This window comes from Lepisma saccharinum, chromosome 27 (genome assembly GCF_977018435.1).
Source record: "Lepisma saccharinum chromosome 27, izLepSacc3.1, whole genome shotgun sequence".
Lineage (NCBI taxonomy): Eukaryota > Metazoa > Arthropoda > Insecta > Zygentoma > Lepismatidae > Lepisma > Lepisma saccharinum.
This window is the reverse complement of record NC_139255.1, coordinates 34,922,343-34,949,658: the sequence shown is the minus strand read 5'-3', so window position 1 is coordinate 34,949,658 and position 27,316 is coordinate 34,922,343. Positions and strand designations below refer to the sequence as shown.

At 39.1% G+C, this 27,316-nt stretch overlaps 1 protein-coding gene across 1 annotated transcript in view; it reads right to left on the bottom strand.

Annotated features, from left to right (window-relative positions):
- The window catches only part of LOC145980361 (long-chain fatty acid transport protein 4-like), a 133,590-nt gene that overhangs the window by 25,900 nt on the left and 80,374 nt on the right, over nucleotides 1-27,316 (bottom strand). The window contains exons 2-6 of the mRNA XM_083113416.1: nucleotides 25,305-25,458; nucleotides 18,902-19,139; nucleotides 8,725-8,953; nucleotides 4,724-4,925; nucleotides 3,244-3,436 (exon numbers count right to left, since the gene is read on the bottom strand). Of these exons, the coding sequence (XP_082969542.1) occupies nucleotides 3,244-3,436; nucleotides 4,724-4,925; nucleotides 8,725-8,953; nucleotides 18,902-19,139; nucleotides 25,305-25,458 (1,016 nt within the window). The remainder of the gene's footprint in view (nucleotides 1-3,243; nucleotides 3,437-4,723; nucleotides 4,926-8,724; nucleotides 8,954-18,901; nucleotides 19,140-25,304; nucleotides 25,459-27,316) is intronic.

Genomic DNA, 27,316 nt, shown 5'->3' with positions numbered 1-27,316 from the left:
AACAGAATGGAGCTGCAGAACGTGAGAACAGAACATTGGTTGAATCTGGACGCTCAATGTTGCATTCAAAAGGTCTTCCAGTGGAAGTTTGGGCTGAAGCAGTGAATACTGCAACGTATGTTCTGAACAGAACTGGACCAACAACTGTAGAGAAAAAGACACCACATGAACTTTGGTATGGAAAAGACTTACCAAGTGTAGATCATTTGAAAGTGTTCGGAACAGAGTGTTTTGTTCATGTACCAAAGCAAAAGCGACAGAAATGGGACAAAAAGAGCATTAAGGGTCTTCTGATTGGTTACTGTGATGAAAAAGATGGTTACCGCATCTGGAATCAGAAAACTGATAAAGTGTTGCTCAGTCGTGATGTTATTTTTTGCACGGAAACAATTTTGCCAGTAAAAGAGTCTTTTGAAATTGTTTCACCAAAAAAATCAGTAATGTTTGAATCTACTGTGGAAGAACCTGATAGCCCTGGTAGTGAGTCTGCAAACTACGATGATACAGGAAACAGATGCATCACAGGAGATGTAACTGGGGGAAGTGAACCACGTTATGAATTGCGAGATCGTCAAAGGGTGCAGAAACCAGTGTGGCAAGATGGTTATGTGTTACAGGTAGATTGCTTAGAACCGAGCTCATATAAAGGTGCCATGTCATCAAGAAATGCTGCAGAGTGGAAATTAGCAATGGAAGATGAAATGCAGTCTTTGGCTAAGAACCATACTTGGATACTAGTTGAACCTCCAAGCAATAAGAAAGTTATTGATAATCGGTGGGTTCTAAAAGTAAAGACCAAAGCAGATGGCAGTATCTACAGATTTAAAGCAAGACTGGTAGCAAAGGGTTATCTACAGAAGAGTGGAATTGATTGCGATGAAACCTTTAGTCCAGTGGCTCGATTTGATACTGTACGAACTGTGCTGAGTGTTGCAGCTTGTGAAGGGTTGAAGTTAGCTCAATTTGATGTGAAAACAGCTTTTCTTTATGGTGAACTTTTTGAGGAAATCTATATGTGTCAACCTGAAGGGTTTGATGACGGGACTGGTCGTGTGTGTAAGCTAAAAAGGAGTCTTTATGGACTGAAGCAAGCACCTCGTTGCTGGAATAGACGATTTGTGAATTTCATATCGAAGCATGGTTTTACATGCAGCAAAGCTGATCCCAGTATGTTCATTCGTAAGAAAAATGGAAAGAAAATGATCGTAGCCATTTATGTGGATGATGGTTTGGTTGCTGGCAATAATATTGAAGATATCAACAGTTTTCTCGGAACTCTAAAAGAAGAATTTGAAATTGTGGTTGGGTCATTAGATTGTTTCTTGGGCATACAAATAACACAAAAGGAAGATGGTTCTATTTTTGTATGTCAAGAAAACTATACAAAGAAAATTCTTGAGAAATTTTGCATGAGTGAAGCAAATGCTGTGTCAACACCTGCTGAAAAGGGAAGTGTAAATGCAGGGGAAGAAAACACACAGCAGTTAGTAGACACTAGTGTGCCTTACAGAGAAGCAGTTGGCAGCTTGATGTCAGCTACAGTCACTAGGCCAGATATCTCCTATGCTGTTGGATTAGTGTCGCAAGCATTGGACAGTCCAAGACTATCTGATTGGCAAGCAGTGAAACGAATTTTCAAGTATCTACGAGGAACCACTGCTTATGGAATATGCTACAATTCAAATCATAATCCTGGGATCCTGGAAGCCTTCAGTGATGCAGATTATGGTGGAGATCCAACAACAAGACGCTCAACAACTGGAGTTCTATGCAAGTATGCAGGTGGAGCGATATCCTGGATGAGCCGGAAGCAGAAGTCTGTTGCTCTATCAACAACAGAGGCTGAATTTGTGGCAGCCAGCGAGGGAGCGAAGGAAGTGATATGGCTAACAAGACTGTTGGATGAGATCACTCATCTGACAGGAATGCCCACACTGCTGGTGGATAATGCTAGTGCTATTAAGTTAGTAAAAAATCCTGAATTTCATAAACGCTCAAAACATATTGCGGTGCGTTATTATTTTGTAAGAGAAAAGTTTCAGGAAAAAATGTTAAATGTGGAACACATTGATGCTGAAAGTCAGGTAGCAGACATTCTCACGAAACCATTAGCAAAAGTTAGGTTTGCTAAATTATGTGGCTTAATGGGAGTGGGAAATGAAAAGTAGTGTACTTATTGTTATGTTAAAGTGTAACAATGTTTTTTGTAAAGGGAAGCTTGTGAAAGTTGTTTTTGAGGGGAAGTGTTGAACGTTGTACAAAAGACACACTTTCCCAACATGGTCAAATTGACTTATCATTTGTTTTTGCTCTGTAGTGAGTAGTCTGTGGAGAATGCTCTCCAAGAAGTTTGTATTGTACCAAGAATGTAGCAATGTACATCGCGTCGCGTTAGACACTAATAAAGTGTTAATTAACTGTTAGCACGTGTTGTTACTCCTTGTACCAAGGCACGGAAATATCTGCGTTGAAGTTCAACAATAAACCATCTATGCAATAAGTGTCATCAGAGAGAAATAATTACATTTTGTAGAAAACATTCCAATATTATTGGACAGAACTGATTCACTAATATTGGTCAAAGTCGATGTGAAAAAAACATAGTTGATGATGATGAGCCAACATTGGGCCAAGCTGACACTTGAGGGTGATTGTTGGGAGGGTGAGGGGCAAAACATATCCACTGTTTCAAACAGTTTTCATCAGGTCAAATAACAAGGATTATGAATCTGATGTTGGGTTTTCATTCATCTTTTTATTTTCCTTTTCTTCTTTAGCCGGTCTTTGTACTGGAGTGATTAACTATGATGCCAGTGGTCCCAGGTTTGAATCCTGGCCTGGGTGTTCTTTGTGAGTCTCTCTTCATCAACGTCATAATTTCATCACTCTTTGCAATTAGCCAAAAGTGGCAGAAAAGTGAAGTAAAATAAACCAAATCAATCAATCAATCTTTTCTTCGTCTTTTCTAGTTCTTTTTCCTATTTTCTGTCTTTTCCTCTTTAGTGTGCACATATACAGTGAAAATATCATAGTTGAAAAACAAATAGGTGCCAGAACTAATGATAAAAATAAGTTATTGTTCTTTTATATGTTATTTAGCATCACTTTGGTGCCACTTTTTGGCTAGCTGCCTATTAGAAGTAACTGGATACAGTTACAGCACATGCTCTTGCGTAGTGAAAGTTTGAACAAAATAGCAATCTTTCAACTTAAGGGCTACTTTAAAATGTTACAATTACTTACTAAGATTAGAATTTCCTTCCGTTGCACCATAAAATTCTCCGATTTGTTTCACGTGGAATCGTTCCACAAAATTAGTCCATATCTGAGGCCGAAGACCATTCCCAAACATCAAACGAACTTGGTGCTTAATTTCTTCTGGTTTTCGTGGCATTGACAGTAGATATCGGCATATTTCACCAATATATTGAGCAATCTGAAAGAGGATAATATAGCATTAACAATATTTTCTGTTTCATTATTCCAAATGTGTATGTGTTACAACTAAAATAAAATTAAATAACAAAGAAATTGTTACTACCTAGGTGTAATTTCAGTGAGGATATTCACATAGCTGATGTTACATCTTAGGTGAAAGTCCCAGATGGGAATTTTGAAGGGCTGACCCAGCATCATGAGGACATGATGACAGAAAGTTATGGCCTAGAAAGCCAGGTAACTCGACCAACGGAATTCCATAGACTGACTACTCAATGAAAACCCATTTCACAGACCTTGGCCACTGAAAGCACTGTTGTACAATATACAGCCTTTAATTATTTTAACTATTTAGTTTATAAATGTCACACCTTAAAATGTAAAAATGAGGCATTGAAGTTGAAAAGCATAAGAAATATATTTCATTTAATTGTTTATTTTATTTTGGGTAGCTGTACTCTTAAATATGGAAGTTTATTGCTGAAGAAGACACCACTATAACTGTTATGATGCATGTGTGTGTGTGTGTGAGTGTGTGTGTGGTGAGGGGGGGAGGGCAATATAGTGGAACACTGATTTTATATTTTCCAACATTTTAATTTCCACCTACTTCCCTGAAAATAAAGTTCCATTACATGTACATCATTAAGTGTACCATAATTTCTTTAAATACATACATCAACAAAATACTACAAAAGGTTGCCATCAGAGGCGTCTCCTGAATGCATGCGATGCTTGCTGCACATGCATCAATTGTGGGAAAAAGGACAGCTTGCTCTGCGATGACATTAATGAGCATTTCTACATTCTAATTTCTTCATATAGCAGAAGTATTTATTTTAGACGAGAGCACTCATATATTACATTTCTTGGATCTGAAGTGATGCATGCGTCAATTGTGGGAAAAGAATTATTACTTTCTTTCACTTCAGATCCAAGAAATGTAATATAAGCTTAGTTGAGCACTCTCGTGTAAAACAAATACTTCTGCTATATGAAGAAATTAGAATGTAGAAATGCTCATTAATGTCGTCGTAGAGCAAGCTGTCCTTTTCCCCACAATTGATGCATGCGCAACATGCACCACATGTGTTCAGGAGACGCCTCTGGTTGCTGTTGTTCTGGTGATAGAAAGTGGTGCTCAAAATGAAGGAGTGGGGTGAGCCAGGGAATCCACTCGCACAGAATTTTCTGTCCCAAGGACTACATTTGTGAGTTTTTCCAACCAGGAAACCTGGAATCTTGAAACTACAAGCTAAGCATGCAAGAGAAGCTGAAATCTTACCGTGCAATTATATTTCACACAATCAGTCCAAAAGCTGGACGAAGAGAACTTTTTCCGGAGAACAATTGTGACACCTCTGAGCAGCAATTGTCCAATACCAACCATTCCTCCTGCCGTGTGGTACAGTGGTAATGGATCATAAATGACATCACTTTGTTTTACATTGAGCATGATGTTTACACCCATTGACATAAATATAAACCTGTTAAAGTAAAACATGATCACATTATACAATATATTATTGCTGAAATGTAATAATACACATATGCACATATAATCATATGTTGTTATAGTGCTTTCAATTACTTATTTAATGCTATGCTGACATTGGTGGCGATTAGGTTCCAAAATTAGGGGGTCAAGATGCAAAAACTGGGGGCCCAAAGACAGTTTACTTTCCCCTGTAGATAAGATTTAGCATAGTGTGAGGGCAACTGCCCCCCCCCCACCCCCCACCCTCTAATCACCACCACTATAAGCTGATGATTGAAAAAAATTATGTACTTTTATGACTCACTACTTCCAAGATTAAGTTAACATATATCTAGTAGGTTCACACATACCAAGTAAAAACATACTTTAAAATACGAGGTGTATTTTTAAAGTAAGTACCGTTTTGAAATTCTGCCACTGCAGTGTTGCAGTCGGTGTCCCGTGCATGCGCACTGTGTACCTACATCTGTTGGCAAGCAACAGACGCCACTGCGGCAACAATCGATCGTGTATACATTTGCTTTTGTGTATTTAAAATGCCTCCGCCGATTGCGAATCCCTCCGACTGTGAAATACGCGGTTATGCTTTTTCTTAGTGCTAAAGGCGTGAAAGCAGTTGAAATTCACCGTCAGATTTGTGAAGTGTACGGACAAAACATTATGAGTGATGGAATGGTATGCAAATGGGTAAGAGCTTTCAAAGATGGCCGAAAGGATGTTCATGACGAGGAACGGAGTGGACGACCCTCATTGATCACTGTCGATTTGGTGCAGAAAGTCGACGAAAAAGTGAAAGAGAATGGACGATTCACGATTTCTTCGTTATCAGAGGAGTTCCCTGAAGTTTCAAGATGTGTTATCTACGAAATTGTTACCGAACGCTTAAACTATCGAAAATTGTGCTCACGATGGGTACCAAAAATGTTAACTGAGGCGCACAAAAGCAAACGTTTAGGTAGCGCCTTGACTTTTCTTGTGCGTTATGAAGCTGAAGGTGTCGCGTACTTAAGCCAAATTGTCACAGGCGATGAAACATGGGTGGCCTACATTACACCCGAAACAAAACAACAATCCATGGAATGGCGGCATTCAACATCGCCCAAGAAAGTGAAGTTTTAGCAGACGATAGCCTCAAAACGGCCATGTTGCAGTGGCTGTCAACTCAGGCGGAAAACTTCTATGACGACGGAATACAAAAGCTTGTTGTTCGATATGATAAGTGTTTCGATTTCCAGGGTGGGTGATCTAAGTTTGGAATTTTTCTGGCCTTGTCCCTGCATAAAGCCACTCTGCGGCCCCACCCAGCCTGAAATAAATGGGCAGCTGGGGTCACCCCTGGGGTAAAGGCAGCTGGATAATTGTGCTGATCACATCACCTCCAAAATGGCTGAGATTGAGAATGCATAAGAGCCTACCCCCCACATCTCCTAAATGTGCCTTCATGACACGGTGCTACGAGTGCACGGGGAACTTTACCAACATAGACACATTAGTACTCTATGGAAGCGAGATTGTGCTGGCAGAGAAGCTGGCAGAAAGACATTCCTGATTTCACCTTTCGCTCAATTCACATACTGTTGCTTATCATTCTTTAGTGACTCGCTAAGTTATATTAATATCCTGAGGGCGAGCCTTTCCTATCTATCCGTAGCATACTAAAGATTTCGTAGTTTTCCGGTAGAAAAATGTGATTCGTGACTGCAAACATATAGGATAAAAATGCTAATTTTTGAGGAGTCGTAAAGTCGAAATAAAACCTCATCGGTTTTACATAAACAAAACGTTATCTAGAAAAGTCGATCACATTGATGTCCTCTCAATGCTGTGAAAGATTGTCGGTGGTTCGCAGCAACAGCCTGTGTACATACATATATATCCATAAACGAATATAAATATTTGTGTGTTACTTAAGATATTTACCAATGCTCTAGGTGCAGTGGGGAGTGTGGTGCGAGAGAATGGGATTCCCCAGCTAAGTCCCTTTGCTTTTGCAACAAATTCCCCCCAACTACCCCCAAGACTCAAACAAAATCCCCCACCTAACACTTTCTACTACGAATGCTATTCTTTACACATGTGTTGTGGAAGTATAAGTATTTGGTATGATATAATTGAGGGAACTTCTTTTAGAGAGCATAGAGTAGATTACTGCTCAGATAAAATGTATCCCTCACATCGTCAATCCCAGGGGTCGCCATTCCCTTCTACCCAAGGCCAATGGCGTTCACCCACATCATGTCATAATCCTCATAAAGCATTTAATTAAGATAATTAAGACAGCGTAACTATTTCATAACTGAAATCACTTAGCTTTACACTTTAATTGATCTGCCTTCCCCCAAAATTCATCATTCCGTTCACCTAACGAACTAAATATGTTTGCAGCTGTTAGTAAAAATGACATTAAACCAGCTAAAGTAAATGGATTACTAAGGATTCCCTTCTCCCCCACATCATTGCACATATTGCAGCATGGTGCCAACTTGTAAACTTTTTTTTACATATTACAATATTACATATATTTAAGAAAAATGTATACTGTTGAATTTTATATTATTTTAAGAAAAAAATCACCCCCAAATACGTGTATTTGATAATGTGGTCCTTGCCATTATCAGCACACCTCTGTGTGCACCCTGGTCAATCCCATAATCAAAGTCAAATTTTGATGCCACATAAGTTTCTGTCAATAATCTGGTGATGGAAGAGAGCCCATTGTGCTATTTGAAAAAAATTCCAATGTGAGGAATTTTAGTTGCCTGCTTCTGAAGGATTGGGACATTATAAAAATTAGAACATACATTTGCTCCCCTAAGAGCAAAACATTAGCAACCACAGGACAAGCTTCATCAACCTCTACTTTCCTCCCAAGTGGGCGGAAATCAGGCACAGGCTCATAGCGAAACTACTTTCATCCACTCTTCAAATACCTCCTGGTCGTTAGCCTTTTTTGGTTCATTGGCATAGTGGTAAAATCCACGATATCTGCAAATCCCCTTCCTTGGGGTTCAAGAACATCAATATAAAAGTATCTCCAAAACTTTATTTCTAGTGAGCTGCGAATCCATTCGCACAAAAGGTAAAATGCCAACCAGGACAAGTTTCCCTGTCATGGTCTATCCTCTTCTTGACACCTGTTCTCAATTTACCGACAATGTAAATTCTCCATCATCAAATTTGGGGCCTGGAAGCTAGGTTTCAACGCAAAGAATCGCAAGGATGCCTGCACTCTATCAAACAATAGAGTTTGACAGGGAATCGGTACAAGGTTGGGACCACAAATAAGGAAATTCACTGTAAGTGTTGAAATTTTCTTTTCACATCAGGCTCGCTGTCCCCGTTTTCGATTTGATTTCATTTTCCTTCTCTATATTATGATTGCAAATAAAGCTGTATTCTTAATGTAGCTTCTTCTCTTTTATTTTATCTATTCTAATGTGATTAACTTTTGACGAGAAATGAATGTGAATAAAAGAGTCAATAATATTAAATATCTCGAAGCGCGAGGCCCGGTGCGGTGGCAAGTGTCCCACACCCCTAACGACAGCCCTGACCATGGCAATGCAACTACTGCTGTGATAATAACAGTGAAATCTTATATCTTTGTATATTAATTCATATAATGAACAACATTTTGTTTTGTATACAGATACTATCAGTGCATTACGTGCATGTTTGTTCATTAACCTTTCAATCATCAATGTGCTGTTAATAAAATCTGCATGAATGACTAATTTTCTTTCGAATGCTTAAAATTACGTTTTACATTGACAAAAAATATTCCTCACCTCATGTTTGTAATAACTGCAGCTTTTGGTAAACCTGTTGTGCCAGATGTATAAATGTAAACAAGTTTGTCTCTGGGAGATCCCATGTCAATTTCAGCTGGTAAAGAACTTGAAACTGACTGAAGAGCTGTGTCTAACTGCTTTGCTCCTGTAATATTTACCTCTGTTGAGTTACCTCCTGCTTCATGTAATGTCATATTGTTCAGACTTCCCACTATTTCTTTAACAGCTGGAAAGATATGTACGAAAATTTAATTAACAACTTCATAAAATATTAGAAGTAAACACCATTTAAAATTTACAAAACGTAATAAAACAGCATACTTTACAAGTTTCAGAAAAGAAGTATAAGCACCTTTTCTCTCATTTCCAGGTGAACCCAAATCTCTTTTTAGCTGGTGGTGGGTGAATCACAAGTATATCCCCACCATCATGCCAAAGAAGAGGTGTTCCCTTCAATTGCCATGTTAGAATAAATAAAGTATAGATCATGTACAATTAACATTACATGCTAAGAAGTGTGAATCTATGGGGTCATTCGGAGAGTAAAGAACATTTTTCCATACAAAGATATTTAATGATATTGAAGAAACAGAATATACATGTTTTGTCACATACTTTTTCCTACTTCTCCACGTAGTCGCCTTTGACATTGAAGTACTTGTCATACCTCAGCACCAGTTTCACTATCCCATCCTCGTACCACGTTGTCGCGTAGCAATTCAACCAATCCATCAGTGGCGATGCTACATAAAGGGCAACTAGGGCACTGCCCCACAACAATTTTAACATAAAAAGTTCATCTGAAGAGACGATCGGTATATACGTGTAACTAAATTTTTTGTTTTTCCCTCAACCCCTATGTTGCTGCAACCAGACTTACAGGGTATGCACCCTGTGCGAGGTTAATATATTTCTCCGTCCTGTTGGAGAGAGTCCAATCTCAGCTCTGCCCGGAGACGTGACGTCACGGACTGATCCAAACATTTACAGCAAGGGACGGTCCCCTCACAATGGAAAAGCGCAAAATTCATAGCCGTCTCTGGGCAGTGAACGAGGTGCCCTGCCCATTCATGTTTGCCTCGTTCACCGTTCAGTGTTTCCAATGCTTGGCAGGCAGTTCATTCGTTCTTCCAGCCTGCAGCAATAAGATATAAAAAAATCCCTCGAATGCTTTTCTTCGCGCTTGTTCCTTCGACCTGCACAAACTAGTCCCTTGTATTTTCAAAAAAGATCCTCCTTTCTTTCCATTGTATACGGATTTGGATTTGAGTTAGTGTGTGAGTTTGCGTTGCGTTCCGTCTGTGCGTATTGGTGGCTTGTGAAATGATTAGTTTTTCGCGAGTTTATAGTTACTGTACGTGTTTATTTATTTGTGTAATTGTGTCTGTGTTCCAGCAACTTGACATGCAGAATATCTTCGTAAGTATAAACGAACTTTTTGGGGGTACATGGCCAATGTAAAGTGTTTTAACTGAACTTAACGCTGCATCATCTTCCTACTTAGTCATTGATATTAGTGGATACTTGGTGAATATGACATTGAATCATGTAGAAACTTTAATATCTACAAATTTCAATTCATTGACAATGGAAGAAAAATGCAGTGTAACATTTTCCTAATCATTCCAGTATCTACCCAAAGTTTAGTTACTGCAAGCGTATAGGGTTCCGACGAGTTTTTTTTTATTCATGTAATTTGTTCCATATGTTGCTGATTTTTCGTATTCCTACGTAGTGAGTATTTAATGCTCTTTGGAGAGATATCTTGATCAGAATGTTAATTTAATTCCAAATTGTTCGAACAATTTACTTCCTCCATATCAAGGAACTTCCCTCAAAAACCTTAAAGAGGAATACAGAGGTTAACTGCCCCCCCCCCCTCCTCACCCAAAAGAAAAATGTGCCCTGCCTGACTGAAAAGGCACGCGCCACCCCTGCAATCCATGACAGCATCCTGTAGTTCCTCATCACCTGTGATGCATTTACTGGCAAGGTGCTTCTTCATCTTTGGAAAAAAAAAAGGTAAAAGTCTGAAACTACGTCGATTCTCTTGAATGATCCATACATCCATGATGACAGAGGGTCGCCCTGATCGCTCCGCATCATGAACATCTGTTCGCCCATTCTTAATATTATGCACTACTTCCGGACACTAGATAGATTGCAATAAGTCTCTGATGAATGAAACTGGGTTCAACATTTCCACTGTCAAAAATGAATCACACAATGCACCTTACAGTTGGTGGGATTTGCAAACAGCACGTTAATTGTTGCAGCTTGTTACACCCACATGAATAGGTTGGCATCACCAACAGTGGCGAAGCGTAGAGTTCCTAGCAGGGTAGGCACAGAAGTGCGATAATTTCCATTAGTTGCTTAAATCTGTAAAAAAGAAAGGGAGGGGGGGGGGCTATGTCATGGAGAGTGGTTCAATGTCTCTCCAGACCGCTTCTTTACTTGGCAGTGGCATGACGTTTTCAAAAGTGTTGTTACCGGCCATCAGCACGATAATTGTGTCTTAGACATTCTCCCCCACCCACCAGATGTCATCGATCTAGATTTTTGTTCACTTCTGTTTTTTTTATTTGTTTGTATTTTTTCAACCCCTGATTTATGCACACACCTCCAGAAAGAACTACCAATCATGAGACATCGCGAAAATCCAACAAATAGTGCTCGAGCCCTGTTGTCAATTCTTCATCACTTTTTTCTAAATTTATTTATTTATTTTGCAATTGAGGTGAAAAGGGCTAGAAGAACCCCATAATTTTCGGGTTAGTCTGACGTTTGTGCCGTGAGCAGACGACAGAATTCCGCACTTTCAGCGACTGTCAGTTTGGTATGTTCTATTGCTGCCAACTTAGTTTTTGTAGCAAGACTTCCTCGCACCGAGGAAAACACCATTGTTATCTGTTGTCTAACTAAAGGAATGGTTGTAGTTAATTCCAGTCTTGGCTTTCTAGATAAATGAATTTCTGACACCTGTATGTGCAAGTAAACATAATTTAAATTTTGAATATTTTCATCTCATTTGTTCTGATCTATGCTAATCGTGACGATGAGAATGTATGGAGAATGAATTAAAGATGACCAGGAAACATTGACATGACCACAATTAGGTCACCTGCTTCGTAACGTGTTAGGATGACGACTACGGGGCTTTCAAGAAAAAAACATAAGTAAAGGTGACCTCTCTCATTCAGTGTGTATACTTCGCATCCTAGTTTGTTCTACCCCTTGTGTTAGTAGACACCCTTACGTGATAACAGAACATAGGATCCTTGTTTGGGACCCGGCAACACGACAGGTTACTATGTAACATATAAACAGGTTATAATAAATGTAGTTGCTTGAGAGAATAGAATCCCAATTTTAGGCGCAATTTAGTTCTTTTCTGCCAATCCAATGTGACAACACTGGCATGTTCCGCCAGACCTGAAACAGACATGGCCCGCGCAATAACCCCATAACCCTCTTTGTCCTAAACCCAAAAAAAGTCTTCCCTTGCATTGTACTTTATTTGGCCGCCCTCTTCTCTTGTTATCCCTTCAGGGTAAACGAAACTGCCTACCTCTTCGCTTGTGTCGGCTGCATAAAAAAAATATCTGCTTGTAATATTTATTCAACGACAGTGTTAACGCATTAAATAACGTTTCAACAACTTTGAATTTTTAAAAATATTTTGCTGTCACTTGCCACTGCTACTTGCAAAGGAAAATATACTTGAAAACATTTTAGAAATGATTGTTATAAGAAGGAAACATGAAAGACCAAAAGTGGGTCCTACCTTACCGATGATTACTTCTTCACTCAATTAAGAACTCGATTGTTCTTGTTCTTGCATTTCAGTCCAGCACTTCTTGCATAAATCTGATCGCTGCACACGACACCAATCAAAAACAAAGCTCTACCGCCACGAACCTCACGCTCCGAGCCAAGCGCCAAGCTCCCTTCTAGCGTCGTGAGCAGGAGGCAAGTTTTCCCAGAGGGTGAACGAGAAGGGAATCCCCGTTCACGATAAAAATAAATTATTCTATTCCCAGTGAAAGTAAAACTACTTTGTAAATATAAAGCGTAACTATCATTTTAATTTACGTAATTTGGTATGAAGACTTACTTTACAAATATAAGTTCTTTGGACTTTCTGTTTACGCTACGGTGTTGGGTGAATCGACAAGACCATCAGCACTCTGACCAGAAAACGAAGTCAGAACTACAGTACTCCGTAATTTTCAATTTCACTTACACTTGTCGATGAAAGGAAGGAAAACCTAAGTTTCGTACAAAATATGGAGAATGTACAATGAAATAGAAGTCTCTCTGCACGAACACAGGCTAATGTTTATAAAAAATGCCGGTACACCACAAATTTCCAACCCTGGCGGAAATGCAGTGTTGCTGATATGCTGTTCGTCCTAGTGGGTAACACCGGGAGGCCGGCCTCAGGAGCGCGTTATAAGCATACGTACAGTACTCGTAAGATTAGGCTTCCCGCATATACCACCGTAGGACGGAATGTGAAGAGAAGAGGCCCCAGCAAATGTGCCTCACTCCGTGGAAAGTTCATATACTGACTGGACAGGGTTAGAATCTTTTTGTAATTATCATAAATTAAAATTCCAAACTTTTCCATTGCATTGCATGTGTTTTGACGAAATAAGTAAATACACATTTAAAAGAGTAATGGCGTGGGTAGGCCCGGCCTCCTGGCCTCATAGGACGCTTCGCCACTGATCACCAACTGCACCAGACAACTACCTACACCACACTGAAGGCAGCGAACAAATGACTAGCTGCAACGAAACTGTTGCACGGGCTGTATATGCAAACATTCTTTACTTTGCGAATGGCCTACATATATTGCCAACAAACAATTTATTTATATAATCATTTGAAAGTTTAACTCCCATTTAGAGAAAGTATATTATATACTGGTGTAACCTGGAAAGAGGGAGAGCCTTATGCAATCTGTCCATTAAACAATGAGTGAAAGTGAGGGTATGACAGGAATGCTGAGCATCACTTACATTATTCAACATCTACTTAGGAGAACTAGTAAATAACTGTTTCCAGAATAAGGGAGACGAAGAAGAATAAAATGTTTAAAATTTGTGGACGACATGGCTTTGCTAGCAGATCAAAGGAAGGTGAATACGTAGTATGTTACAAGCCTTAAATGCCCATTGTGAGCAGTTTGGGATTAATGCCAATGTGAACAAAACAAAAGTAATGGTTATTGGGAAGAAACCAAGGAATATTTATGTCAGAATTTGAGGCCAAAGTACAGTGTGTCAAGATGAAAATATACCAAAAAGAAATTTGAATAACTTGAAAACCGTCGGTGGTGAGAAATGTCCGGTTGCATTTATTTAGAAGAGGAATTCATAGAATTTTATGATAAGCAAAATAAAATTGCAGTACTCACCTCAGTAGATCTCAATGTAAGCTCTTTGGTGACTCGACAAACATCAAGTTGGTACTCAACCTCAATCCATACGTTGCACAACGTTTGACGTGTCACAGACGCACATGCATTGATAATTCTATCTCGTAGATCGTTCAACCCTTGCACAGGTGTTCGGTAGACAATATACTTGACATACCCCCACAGAAAAAAGTCCAGAGGAGTCAAGTCGGGCAACCTTGGAAGCCATTTAATAGGACTTCCGCTCCCAATCCAATTGTCAGGGAAATGGTTATGTAGGAAGTTCGTGACACAACAGGCATAATGGGGGGGGGGGGGAGCTGTCTTGTTGGAACATGTACCTATTAGGTACACAGGGTACAGCATACTGTTCTAACATTTCAAGATAACTTGCTCCTGGAACTGTAGCCCCTTCAAGGAAAAAAGGCCCAATTATAGAATCTTGTGTCAAAGCACATAACACATTTAACTTTGGGCTGCCGCGTTCATATACAGGGTCCGGCAGAATGAATAGTAGGATATAAAAAGGACAGAACGTCGAAACAAATCGAATAATTTATTGAAACACACATTGAAAACAAAGAATAATAGATGCCATTACATACCATATATGTCATTTTACTTGGTTTTGTAGATAACGCCCGACAGATGGTCGCCATCACGTTCAGCGCATTCTTCCAGGCGGCGAAGGAAAGCTCGCATCACCCGCTCCAGCATGTCCAATGGGATCGCCTCCACAGCTGTACGTATCCTTGCCTTCAGTTCAGCCACGGTATGAGGATGTGTAGCCTGCACTTGACTTTTCAGGTAGCCCCACAAGAAGAAGTCCGGGGCAGACAAATCGGGCGACCGTGACGGCCAATGAATGTCCCCAAATTGGGAAATCAATCGACGAGGAAAATGACGCCGCAAGACAGTCATGGACCGGCGGGCCGTGTGGGCTGTTGCCCCGTCCTGTTGGAACCATATGTCTCTGTTCACCCTTGGAAGGAGAAAGTCATGTAACATTTGGACATAGCGATCGCTATTAACCGTTACCGCACGTCCATGAAGATCCTCAAAAAAATATGGACCGATGATGCCAAACGATGCCACACCGCAACACACCGTCACACGTTCACTGTGCAGGGGTTGCTCATGCAGCCAAAGAGGATTAAATGGCGCCCAGTTACTGTAATTCTGTTTATTGACACCACCGTGCAGATCAAAATGAGCCTCATCCGACATTACTATGTTGTTTCGCATCTGAGGCTCGGCTGCTAAAAGTTCCAAGTAACGCAACGCAAAGGTTCGTCGGGCATGTTTATCTTGTTCGGTTAGTTTCTGTGCGACCTGCATTTTCTAGGGGTGGAAGTGGAGGTCTTCATGGATGATGCGCCGCAGGGAACGATCTGACATTCCTAGCGCCAAAGCATGTCTGGCAGCAGAACGCCGAGGACTTCGGATCAGTGCTTGACGGGCCTTCTCCACTCGCTCCTGGGTCCGTTGTGTCTTTGGTCACCCTGGGCTTTTCTTTTTTGCACACGATGCATTAGTCCTGAATTGTTGCGCCCACCGTACAATCGTCCTATGATCCGGGACATTCTGATGTCGGCCCACCTGGAAATGGCGACGAAAGAGCCGCTGCACGGTGATTGAAGACTCGTTATTTTTTAAATACGCCTCAACGGCGAATGCTCGGTGTTCCGAACTCCACAAGGACATACTTACAAATGGCAGTACTTCCTCAATGCAGCGTGCACACACGTCGTTGCGCAACAGCGAAGCCGTACTACGTGACTCAAATCAGGCTATTCATTCCGCCGGACCCTGTACAACAACTGCATGTGGATTTTGCTCACCCCATATCCTGCGGTTATGCCTATGCACTTTTCCCGATGTATGGAAGGTTACAGAAAAGGCAACACGTGTAAGGAATCCATTGTCCTGATCAATGTGTGATAGCATTTCCACAGCAAAGTCAATCCTAGCAGGTTTGTCAGAGCACCTAAGGTTTTGAACCAGCTGTAACTTGTTGCTCTGAGCCTTAACGTTTTATGTACGATATCGTGCACAGTTGAACGTGGAATTTGCAGTTGTGAACTCACACATCTAATTGATTTGCGTGGACTTCTCTGAAAAGCTTCCTTCACTGCAACCACTTTCTTCTCACTCACACACTTCTTACCACTGCCTCTCTTCCTCAACAAAGAATTGCAATTGTTGTTTGTACCATCTAACAATGACGATCTGGTGGTTTTTGTCCATATTGTTGCCTAAATCTTCAATTCTGCAAACCAAAAACAGCACTCAACTTTCTGACGCACAGTAAAACGATGCCATTTCACTCACTACTCAAGAACAAAGCGGCTCATGCACGTACTCATGTTGCATTGTTGTTGTTGCTATCTGCTAGTAAAAGCATTCTATGATTCTCTCTTCTGAACACCTGTGCAAGGTTTGGACGATCTACGAGAAAGAATTATCAATGCATGTCCGTCTGACACGTCAAACGTTGCGCAACGTATGGATTGAGGTTGATTACCGACTTCATGTTTGTCGAACCACCAAAGGAGATCACACTGAGATCTTCTGAGGTGAGTACTGCAATTTGCTTTAGGTTATCATAAAATTCTATGATTCCCTCTTCCAAATAAATGTAACCGGACATTTCTATTACCAACGGTTGCACAGTTATTCAAATTTCTTATTGGTATATTTTCATCCAGACACACTGTATTATACGAGTTCATAGCTTCAGATTACTCAACCTGGGATGCATCATAAGCAGTGACAGGAACTGAAGAGAGAAAGTCACACTAAGAATAGTAATGGTAAAGGAAGCCTTTAATAAAAGTGTGTTTTATGGACCTTTGGACAAAAAACTAAGGAGGAGACTCACACAGTGTGATGCAGAAATTATGATTATTATGAAGAAGTGAGGAAAAGAGACTAAAGCCTTTAGAAATGTGGTAAAGATTCAGGGAAGAAGACATCAGAAGAGAGATAATATTAATTAACACCAAAAGGCTTACGCATCGTCTGGCAGACTACGCATTTAAGGTCGTTTTCTTGTTTCACACCCTTTCAATTAACTCTTCTGCTCCCAGTCATATCTACCTTCATTTGGATCAGAGAGGTCGATAGGGAAGTATCGGTGTCCTTTTACAAGTGTTCCTTCATTGTGTTTTTAATGGCTTTCAATTTTGCATTGTCTGGTGGACAAAACGGTAGTGTCTATGTACGCCAAAATTTCCATAACAACTTTGTAAGATTCTGCTATCATCCTGAATGTGGAAATGAAAAAAACAAACTAATGCAGATGCTGAACAACTACAAGGAAGGAAGATTTGTGCATTCTGACCCTCAGGCAAGAGGAGGATGACCAGATTCTTTTGCTTCCGTTGCTCCAAAGCTATGTGTGGTGAACACCAGTCAAAGTATTATTTTGAGTGCACACAAGACTTATAAAAATGTAATTTTGCATTCCTGCCATACTATTCATGTACATTTGGAAGTAAATACTAACTTTTGTAGTAAATAAAATAGTTTTTGCAAAATTCAGCCTGTGTATTAATTCTGAAGAAATCAGTAGTCCAGCAGACGAATAGTTAGCTTTTACAATTGGAACAGGACATGCTAGCTTTCTAGGCTTAAGTGGATTCTATGCTCACATGAAGCATAAGGTGCAAGATCAGACAGCCTGGAGCTTACAATGAAAAAACTGCCTATTAAGGTAGAGAACGATGGATGAATTAATATATTTTGACTAATCATGATGATAAGGATGAGTGATGAAAGGATACTCACAAAGAAGACCCATGCTGGGATTTGAACCAATTCACTTTGGTGGTGAAGTCGAAACTTGACCATTTATCATGCTTAACCACTGAGTCAGTGATTTTATTGTATTTTAAGACTCTTGAATGTAAATTACAGTGGAATTTCAACTTTACGTTTTTCAGGGGACCAAGCTGAAAAATTTAAAATTTAGGAAAATGTAAAATCAAGCAAAATTTTATAACATTGCCATACTGGGACTATCAAGATTGGATGCAGGATGCAGGAAAATGTACAATCTGAGAACGATGGTTGATTGATTTGGGGTTTTAAGTCCACTTTATGCACAGTAAGGCTAATTGGGACTGGACCTACATTTTAAAGTGGGATCCGAACCACTATGTGCCTCCACCAGGTATCGAACCTGGGACTCCTTGATTACAAGGCAGTCTGGGAACGTAAAATCTGGCTTCCACTGTAATTTCATTTAGTACAATGTAACAATCTATTAGTTCTCTTTGTGACAAAATTTACAGCTATATTAATGATGCTATAATTTAAATATTTAACTGTTTATAATTGAGCAGCTCAGGAATAAAATTCAATAAGCCACACTCTGTTTAAATTGAGTTAACATTGGACTCAGTTCCTGCACAGTCTAAAGTTGCTGTATGATAGTGAATGACGTTCCTTCAATAGCCACTGATAGTCTAAAACACATGAAAACATAGCTGCAATGTAATGGACGAGCTTTCGCCTGCATTTTTCTCGGCTTCATACTTTTGTAGGAAATTAAGTTTTACTCCTGAGCTGCTCAATTCACTGATATACCAAGTCCATATACTGCAAGAGTACTGATTAATCTACCTCATCCCAGTATCAATATGATGGAAAGAAAACATTGATGATATGATATCTATTACTGTATTCATAGTACATCTAAACCTAAATCTAAATAATTTTCCCTAATCATTACAAACAAATTGTTACCTTCAGATACCTCAGCACCATATATAAGAGCCTGGCTATTTGCTACTGTGATGGAATGAAAGAGAGGCTGTCGACGAAGATTAAAGTTTATTAAAGCTGTTATTACACCAATTTTCGAAAGTCCAAGCCAGATGCAGACATATTCAGGGCGATTCTCCATGAACAGAGCCACTGTGTCACCATGGTTGAAGCCCTGGTTCTTGAAATAATGGGCAACTCTGTTGCTGTATTCTTCTACCTAAGAATGAAATAATATGTCTAATTAGCAGAGAATATTTCTTATAAACCATATAATATTATGAGTTGCAATAATATAGTTTTATTAGAAGATGGATAATATTTCATTAATAATAATAATAGCCAGCCCCTATAGCAGAGTGGTTTGCACATTGCGCTACGATGCCAGGGGTCCTTGGTTCGAATCCTGGCCTGGGCATGGATGTTTGTGAGTGTCCATTCATTAATTTCATCATATCATCACCCATCCCCATCTTTGCAAATTAGCCAAAAGTGGCACAAAAAGCGAAGTAAAATAAAGCAAGTCAATATCATTCAATTAATAATAATACTGAGTAGACCTTTGCTTTAACACAAGTAACCACCACCGTTGGGGCAACGTCCAGTGGCGTATGCTGAGACCAAGATCAGGGCTATCTCCAAATATAGTAGTGTTTCAATTTTAAATGAAAATGTATCCGGCAAAAAAGAGGGGGGGGGCTCTTCCTCATTCATTTTGGATTTTTTTTGTTTACATCGATATCTTGCCATTAAAAACAACAATAGTAGGCAATGGACATAAACTATTTAATGCTTATTTATAAAGAGGAGCGGTCTATAACATGCAATATGTAAGACCTACATGCGAGTATGAAATAATAATTAACTTCTTACCTTACTTGAAGATAAACTCCATTCTTCTCTCCTTTTCCGTGAATTTTTTTTGTCACTTTATCGAAGAATGTGTCCTCACATGAATTTCTGATGTTGATTAGAACCCCTATCTCAATAGACATTATAGCTAAATTGCTAAGCCGCGCTTGTCCCTGTGTTGCTCATTGTGGCCCCTAAATGCACATTCTTGCTTCCCCAGAAATGCTATTGCATCAATTAATCTTCTTATAATAATTCTGTTTTCCTTCACTTTTTCATTATGCAAACTGTCAGCAATCTTCTTTTGCAAATTCAAGGAATGATCAATTCTTTGAGAACCGAATGTCTGTAAGTTACTGAACGCATGTATATGACTAAGTGATTTTTGGTGTTTATCGCAAGCAGTTACCAAATAGTTTAAATTACTAAATCCTGTTGTATTCTAAGGACTTTTGTCGGTAGAAAAAAGCAAACATGCCCAGCAATACAACTTATTAAGTGCCCTCGACCCAGTCAACCAAATATATTTTTGGCAGCTGGTCTCGTGAAAACGCCTAATATATACCTTATTTTTGTCTTTCTGCACGACTGTAAGGTCCGGAAGAGGTGGAAGAGGCCTACCTGTCTATTATTTGCATCCTATCCTCGTAAGGAAGCCGTGAGAATGGCGTCTTTGAGACAAGTTCGGTGATTAAATCCATTTTCACACGCCCACGGAACAAAAACACAGAACAACACAACACATGTCAAAAACACAGCACAACAAAAGGGCCTCGATCACTGATTTTTTTTAAAAAAAGGATTCCCATCCATGAACACGATACGCGGGCGACACAAAGAACTCGGATCTCGGACACAACAAGTTTGACCATATATCCCTTCCTTTTGCGGAAACTACCACCGACCCGCGTGGTTGAAAACACGTGCGTGAATGGTTGCTATGACAACATGGATTGTTTATGTTGCCAAACGTATTTCATTGGGATGACTCGGGCCGAAACCCCCACCGCCGCGAGGGCGAAGGTTTTGACATTTTGACAGCGGGGGGAGGTGGGAGGGGGTTGCTTGAAACAGAAGTAAACAGGATGGCAACATGGCTGACGTCATCAGAATGTCCCATATAACTGCGACCGGCTGCGACCACAGTCGAATTTCATGGAGAAGCAGAGTGCCACCTTCAGGGGAAAATCACTAAATTTGGCGGATTTATAATGCTTGTATGTGACGAAATTCATGGAACTGGAAGAGAGACGGGCAATGCTCGAAGGGATGGAGGGGGGGGGGGAGGTGATGTAATTTTCATGAGGCATCCCCTAGCTTGAATAATTTGCATTGACACCCCCGCCTATAATTTCTTTTCCAGCGATCTAGCGAATTTCGTATTTCCATTGTTGGCAACCCTACAATATCGCCAGGATGCAGCGAAGTCTTCACTCTCCAGCGCTTGGGGTTGGAAGCCAGCACCAGGGACCACCAAGGTCGTCCCTGCCAGCACAAATACGTCATAGGTTGAAAGGACCGCCTGCTGGTTCAAAGACTTTATCCTCAGACGAAGAAGCCTGGCGATAAATAAAGACGACCTTACACTAGCGCTTTCCCCCTTGGTCGTAACTTGAGAGTGAAGCATCGGTTAAATTTGCTACTCGATTATTTCCTGTATTTTAATATGGGCTTCGGCGATAGCCTAGGTAGCCTAGAATATACGCGCCTGGCAACGTCAGTTTTTACGTGGGAAAGGTTGGTTTTCTCGTTGGTTGGCAAATTGACGTTGGTTTTATGTTGGGTCAATGGTGGTTGCCAATGTTTGCCCAACCACGAAAAAGTGAGTGAAGATCAGTTTTAAAAACAACTTTTCCATACTGAGACAATTTTCAGAAGTATGCTGTAAATTTTAGTGTAAAATGAATGACATGTAACAGTGTTTTTTTTTTTGTAAACCATACGTTGGTCCAATGTAAAAACATGCATTGGGCCAACATTGGAACCACAGCCAAAATTATTGTTAGCCAATAGTATGTTTTTAAATTTTCAATACGGTTGGCCCAACCACTTTGGGTTACTTGAGAAAAGTCAAAGCATGCTTGCATGCAAATAATTAGGCTTAAACTGTAACTTATCATTAATTACTTTCAAACTATGAGAAGAGGTAATTGTGACAATATGTATTCAGGGTTATTCAAAATAATATTGGCAAGTATAAACACTTATTGTAATACATGTTTGGGTCAATCCATATGAAGTCATACAACATGGTTGCTTGACCATTTTTTAAAAAGTTTTTTTTTTTTGTGTGGTGTGAGCCTCATATGTTGATAGTTCAGAACCACTGTTATTTTATTTTTACTATCACCGATTTGAAGATGGCGGGCATTTTTTTTATCATGGCATGCGTCATTTTCTCCATTCGTAAGCATCAGCGGCAACTTTTTTTTCTCAGCTCTGGTAAGTTCTACGACAATGAGACAAAATCTGTGATGTTAAGCACATTATAAGCTACAATTATATTTCTGTGTAATTTTCTAAATATTATTCCTTCATAATAAATTTTAAGGTCAAAATTGTGTATTTTAATCGCTCATAATGACATTTTCGTACATTTTTTGTGGGGGGAGGGGGGGAAGGCAGTTTGTTTGACACTTGAATTTTTTGTGCAAGTACCTGTGTACCAATAGAGTGTGTCAAAATTATTTGAAGCTTGAGACTTTAATATTTTTTTTTCTACAGGGTCATAAACATGTACTTTTTGTTAAAAAATTCCAAGTTCGGGGTTAAATATCTCTGGTGGACAGTTGTTTAAAAATCTGAAATTTGTACATTGAGCTATTCATGCTCGTAAAGAAAACCCCAGCTGAAGAAATCTCAGCTATGTGAGAGAATGGAGTGAAAGGCCACGACCTGCAACTGATGGAGGTCATCGGAATCTTGTTCAGCTTGGGTTTTCTTTACAAGCATGAATAGCCCAAGACCGCACAGTACTGATGTCTACACATTCATCCCCATAAAATGCTTTCAGTCTCAGATGAATGTCAATTTGTAGCACATTTTCTGTGGTTAGAAAAGCGATCACTGCACGCTACTTCAGGTGCTTCACCAACATTGTATGGTTACATACTGCCATTTTCCTTGCAATAGTTCAGCACCCCCTGGCGATAGAAGTTTGAAACATTTCAATGGAGAAGCAGGAAAGTCTTATAAGGTTGCTCAAAATCCAAAATACGTTTACAAGGTAACAAAGAAAATAAAAACATAGGAAGCTTTACTTTTCAGCATGCCCTCGTATATATACTTTATTGTAGATCCATTTCAGGATTGTAATGTTGTTGATTGACATTCCAAATTACAGTTTGCAGAATTTTAACACAACATGTTAATAAGAAATTAAATTAGGCATACCATATTTAATGCAAAATATTGAATTTTTCACAAGTTTTGTATCTCTTAAACCAATTGAATCTCAAACTCAAACTTTTTGCTGAAGTTACTTATCATGGAGTACTGTATTGTGTACAAATTTCAGATTTTTAAACAACTGTCCACCAGAGATATTTAACCCTGAACTTGGAATTTTTCAACAAAAAGTACATGTTTATGACCCTGTAGAAAAAAAAAAATATTAAAGTCTCAAGCTTCAAATAATTTTGACACACTCTATTGGTACACAGGTACTTGCACAAAAAAATTCAAGTGTCAAACAAGCTGCCTTTTTCCCCAAAAAAATGTACGAAAATGTCATTTTGAGTGATTAAAATACACAATTTTGACCTTAAAATTTATTATGAAGGAATAATATTTAGAAAATTACACTGAAATATAATTGTAGCCTATAATGTGCTTAACATCACAGATTTTGTCTCATTGTAGCAGGACTTACCAGAGCTGAGAAAAAAAAGTTGCCGCTGATGCTTACGAATGGAGAAAATGACGCATGCCATGATAAAAAAATGCCCGCCATCTTCAAATCGGTTATAGTAAAAATAAAATAACAGTGGTTCTGAACTGTCAACATATGAGGCTCACACCACACACACAAAAAAAAACTTTTTTAAAAAATGGTCAAGCAACCATGTTGTATGACTTCATATGGATTGACTCGTTTATGATTATTTGAATGAAAAGATGTGTCAAATGAAGACTTGCATATCAGAGAATTTACTTACAATGACAGTTACAGGTTTTCAATGTCAGTTCCATAGGCTGCACATGCCAAGACCATAGTAAAATTAGATACCCCCTCCAAATCTTCTAATGCATTACCGTAGTCAGGGGAGAGACAAGCACCAAGTCTCACAAAACCACAATCAACTGGCACACATTGGGACATCTTCTACAGTCGTGCATTCTCAATGGTACCACGTTTACCGCCATTACACCATCTTTCCTCATATTTTGTATGTAGTTAGCTTAATATGTGGAAAGTGGCTCATTATTATGCACTCGATTAAAACAAGCTTTTATACCAGAATCAAATATCTAAACAACCCTATGCCACTGATCAGTCTTCAACACACACTGCTGATGACCCAGTTTCCCAAAGGAGCCGAAGAGAATGGGCGGGTGGCTATTGAAAAGCACATAGCCTAAGTGCTTAGTTCCAATTCTGCAAACAACGTTGGTGGGAGAAAACTGCTTATTCCTTTCTGCTTTCTGTGCCACACTTGGCAGAGGCAGTGCCACATGAAGAGAAATCCAGGTTAAACTTTATGAAAAATATCAAAATTGCTGGAAAATTTTAATTTATCTGACTACTGTTTTCTTTTTTTTTTTGCATGCCTGCATTGGTATTTTATTTATATTATATCTTATATCTAATTAACCTAGGTGGGGTGTATAATAAGTACATACAATAAATATGAATTGTTGCAGTAAACCACGTCAAATATGCAGGATATGCCACTGATCTTCTGACCACAGTTATACAGAAGCTCTAATTAATTGCTTTTCTGCTATGTTGTCAAGTTTATTCTGAATAACCCTGTATAAAAGGGAGTGTCCCTTCATAAGTAGCTCTGGACCTCACCTGGTTTCGCAACAATGGTACTTGGAAGAAAACCCTTGGGAGGGGAGGTAAATATAGTTGGAGTGTGCTACTGATCACACCACCTACACTATGAGTATGTTCAAGAATGTGCCTTCTCAGGAACAGTAAAATGCACAGGGAGTAGCTTTTAGTTTATCATAAGTGGGAAACTTGTACTGGGTAGTTTCTGGTATTTGTTACCTCATCTTTCAAAATAAGTTAACAATTGTGTTTGAACTGCAGAGTAGCCAGGTAAACCTATCTATGCTGCACATATGGCTTATTGTATGTAGTGTGAACATTATCTAATATATTTTGGAAGAAGTATAATGCAATGAAATGCAATCTATTTCATATAGTTTTGTAGGCGTATCTCATTTCCTTTCGACGCAGCAGTGTGTATATATATATATATCACTAACTTAGGGAGGATTAGTTGAATATTAAGTGAAGATTAGGTTAATAATAAACATTAGTGAATAGGATATTCATATCAGAGGCACGAGGATTACTTACTTGTTCATAAGTCCATGTTTGATCTTCAAAATAAATTGCAACTTTCTTAGGATTTCTGGGCACAGTTTCCTTGCTAAAAATTTTGGCTACAGTGTAGCGTTTTTTCTCCCACCACCACATTATAATGTACGACTTAAGTAACCTGGTTGCGGCACTGTAATGATAGAATAAATATATTACTTTGTAATTTTAATGTAATGGATTGTTTTCTTTGTTTAATATAAGAACAATTGACAAAATACACTAAACAAACACAATCATCTTTTCAGTAAGGTCTGTCCAGCCATCCACTTGAACATATAAGTATAATACGTTTTACCATGATATGGGACAGGTCATAATTGTAATTGTATAATTAGAGTTATAAAATAGTGGAAGATGATAACACAGATAATGGTAAAGATAATGATGATAGAGAAGGTTACATAATAGTCTAATCTATGTAAAGAAAAATGCATATAAATATACATGAATACACAAATCATGATGCTATCTCACTAAAAGAATGGAATAAATACAATTTTAGGTAACTACACTTAAATAAACATAAGCGTTCGCTCGAGGGGCAAGGGGGGGGGGGCAGTTGTCCTCCTAATCATGGACGTTCGCATATTTTTTTTCCACAAAGGGATAAACAAGGTATTTTTCCATGGGGCATATTACCCCGATAATAGTGTTGCCCCCCTCAAAAAACACAACTTGAATTTGAAATTATCACATAATAAATAATGTAAATTACTATGACTGAAATCAAATTATAAGTGTAAAATATATACTTTTAGGTTGACATTCGTTTTCGAAGGGGGAGATGTGGCCATCCTTGCCCCCCCCCCCCCTTCCAGATGTTCCATGCCATTATTATACTTTCACTTAGAAATTTAGTGTAGATGAATCTTATTGCTGTTATTAAACGATATTATACTCTTAACGAAAAGGAAGTATTTTCAAGCTGATGAAAGTTCGAAGCAACTACAGGGGAAGGGGGTTCAATGGCACAATCACAAGGGGCAGAGGGGCATTGCCTCTTCCCAACCTTGGATGGAAATCAATTCTAGGGGCAAACATTGAATTTATTGATTAATTAAATTGGTGTTTTAAGTCCACTTTATGCACAGTAAGGCAAATCGGAACTGGACCTACAGTTTAAAGTGGGATCCGAATCACTATGTGCCTCCACTGGGTATCGAATCCCTACCAATGCCGCTACCATTGCGCCATCGGGGAGGCCGGCAAAGATTGAAGTAAAAGAATGCAAGACTAGCAGAATCTTAAGAGTAGCAGGACAAAATAATACTGAAGATGGAATTAGTTTTCATGTATTTCTTGCATTATTGCTTCCAGATGTCCACATGCACCTGCAGGGGGCACAGAGGGGCAATTGCCCCTAGACTTCTAATTTTATACAAATAAAAATTATTTTTGTAAAATTTTCTTGCTTGCTTCGCTTGCAATATATCTGCTTTCCTTACAGTCTTGTCAAGTTCAGAACAGTAGTAGCTAGGGGGCTGCGAGAGTTGTCCTTCTACGCTGAATGATCTGAATAAGAAAAATTGTAAAGGAGAATGCCATTGCATCCTTGAAATATTTTTTTGCGTGCTATTAAATCAATGCTCTTTTCAATTTATATAAATTTTGATCGAAAAATTATCTTTCTCACTTCGCTCGCAATTTGTTTCTTCTCTGTAATGCATTGTGAATTACCAGAGGGACAAGTAAGAACAAGTAAGTACTTGAGATAGTTGCTGCTATAACAGTTTGGTATGGAGGAGAAGGAGCGCGCACATTTCAAAGACAATTTATAGGCTATCATTTTTGCATTTGGTTTCTTATGGGGCGGATGAATTAATTATGTAATGTATTTAAATCATATGCTTTACATACACACACACACCCATCAATGCAATAAAACAAAAAGAGTGAGATAAAATGAGATTTTTCTTTCCCAACTGAACTTCATCAAGGCTTTTGCCCCCCCCAAATCAGAGGGTCTGCGCATGCCTATGTAAATAAGT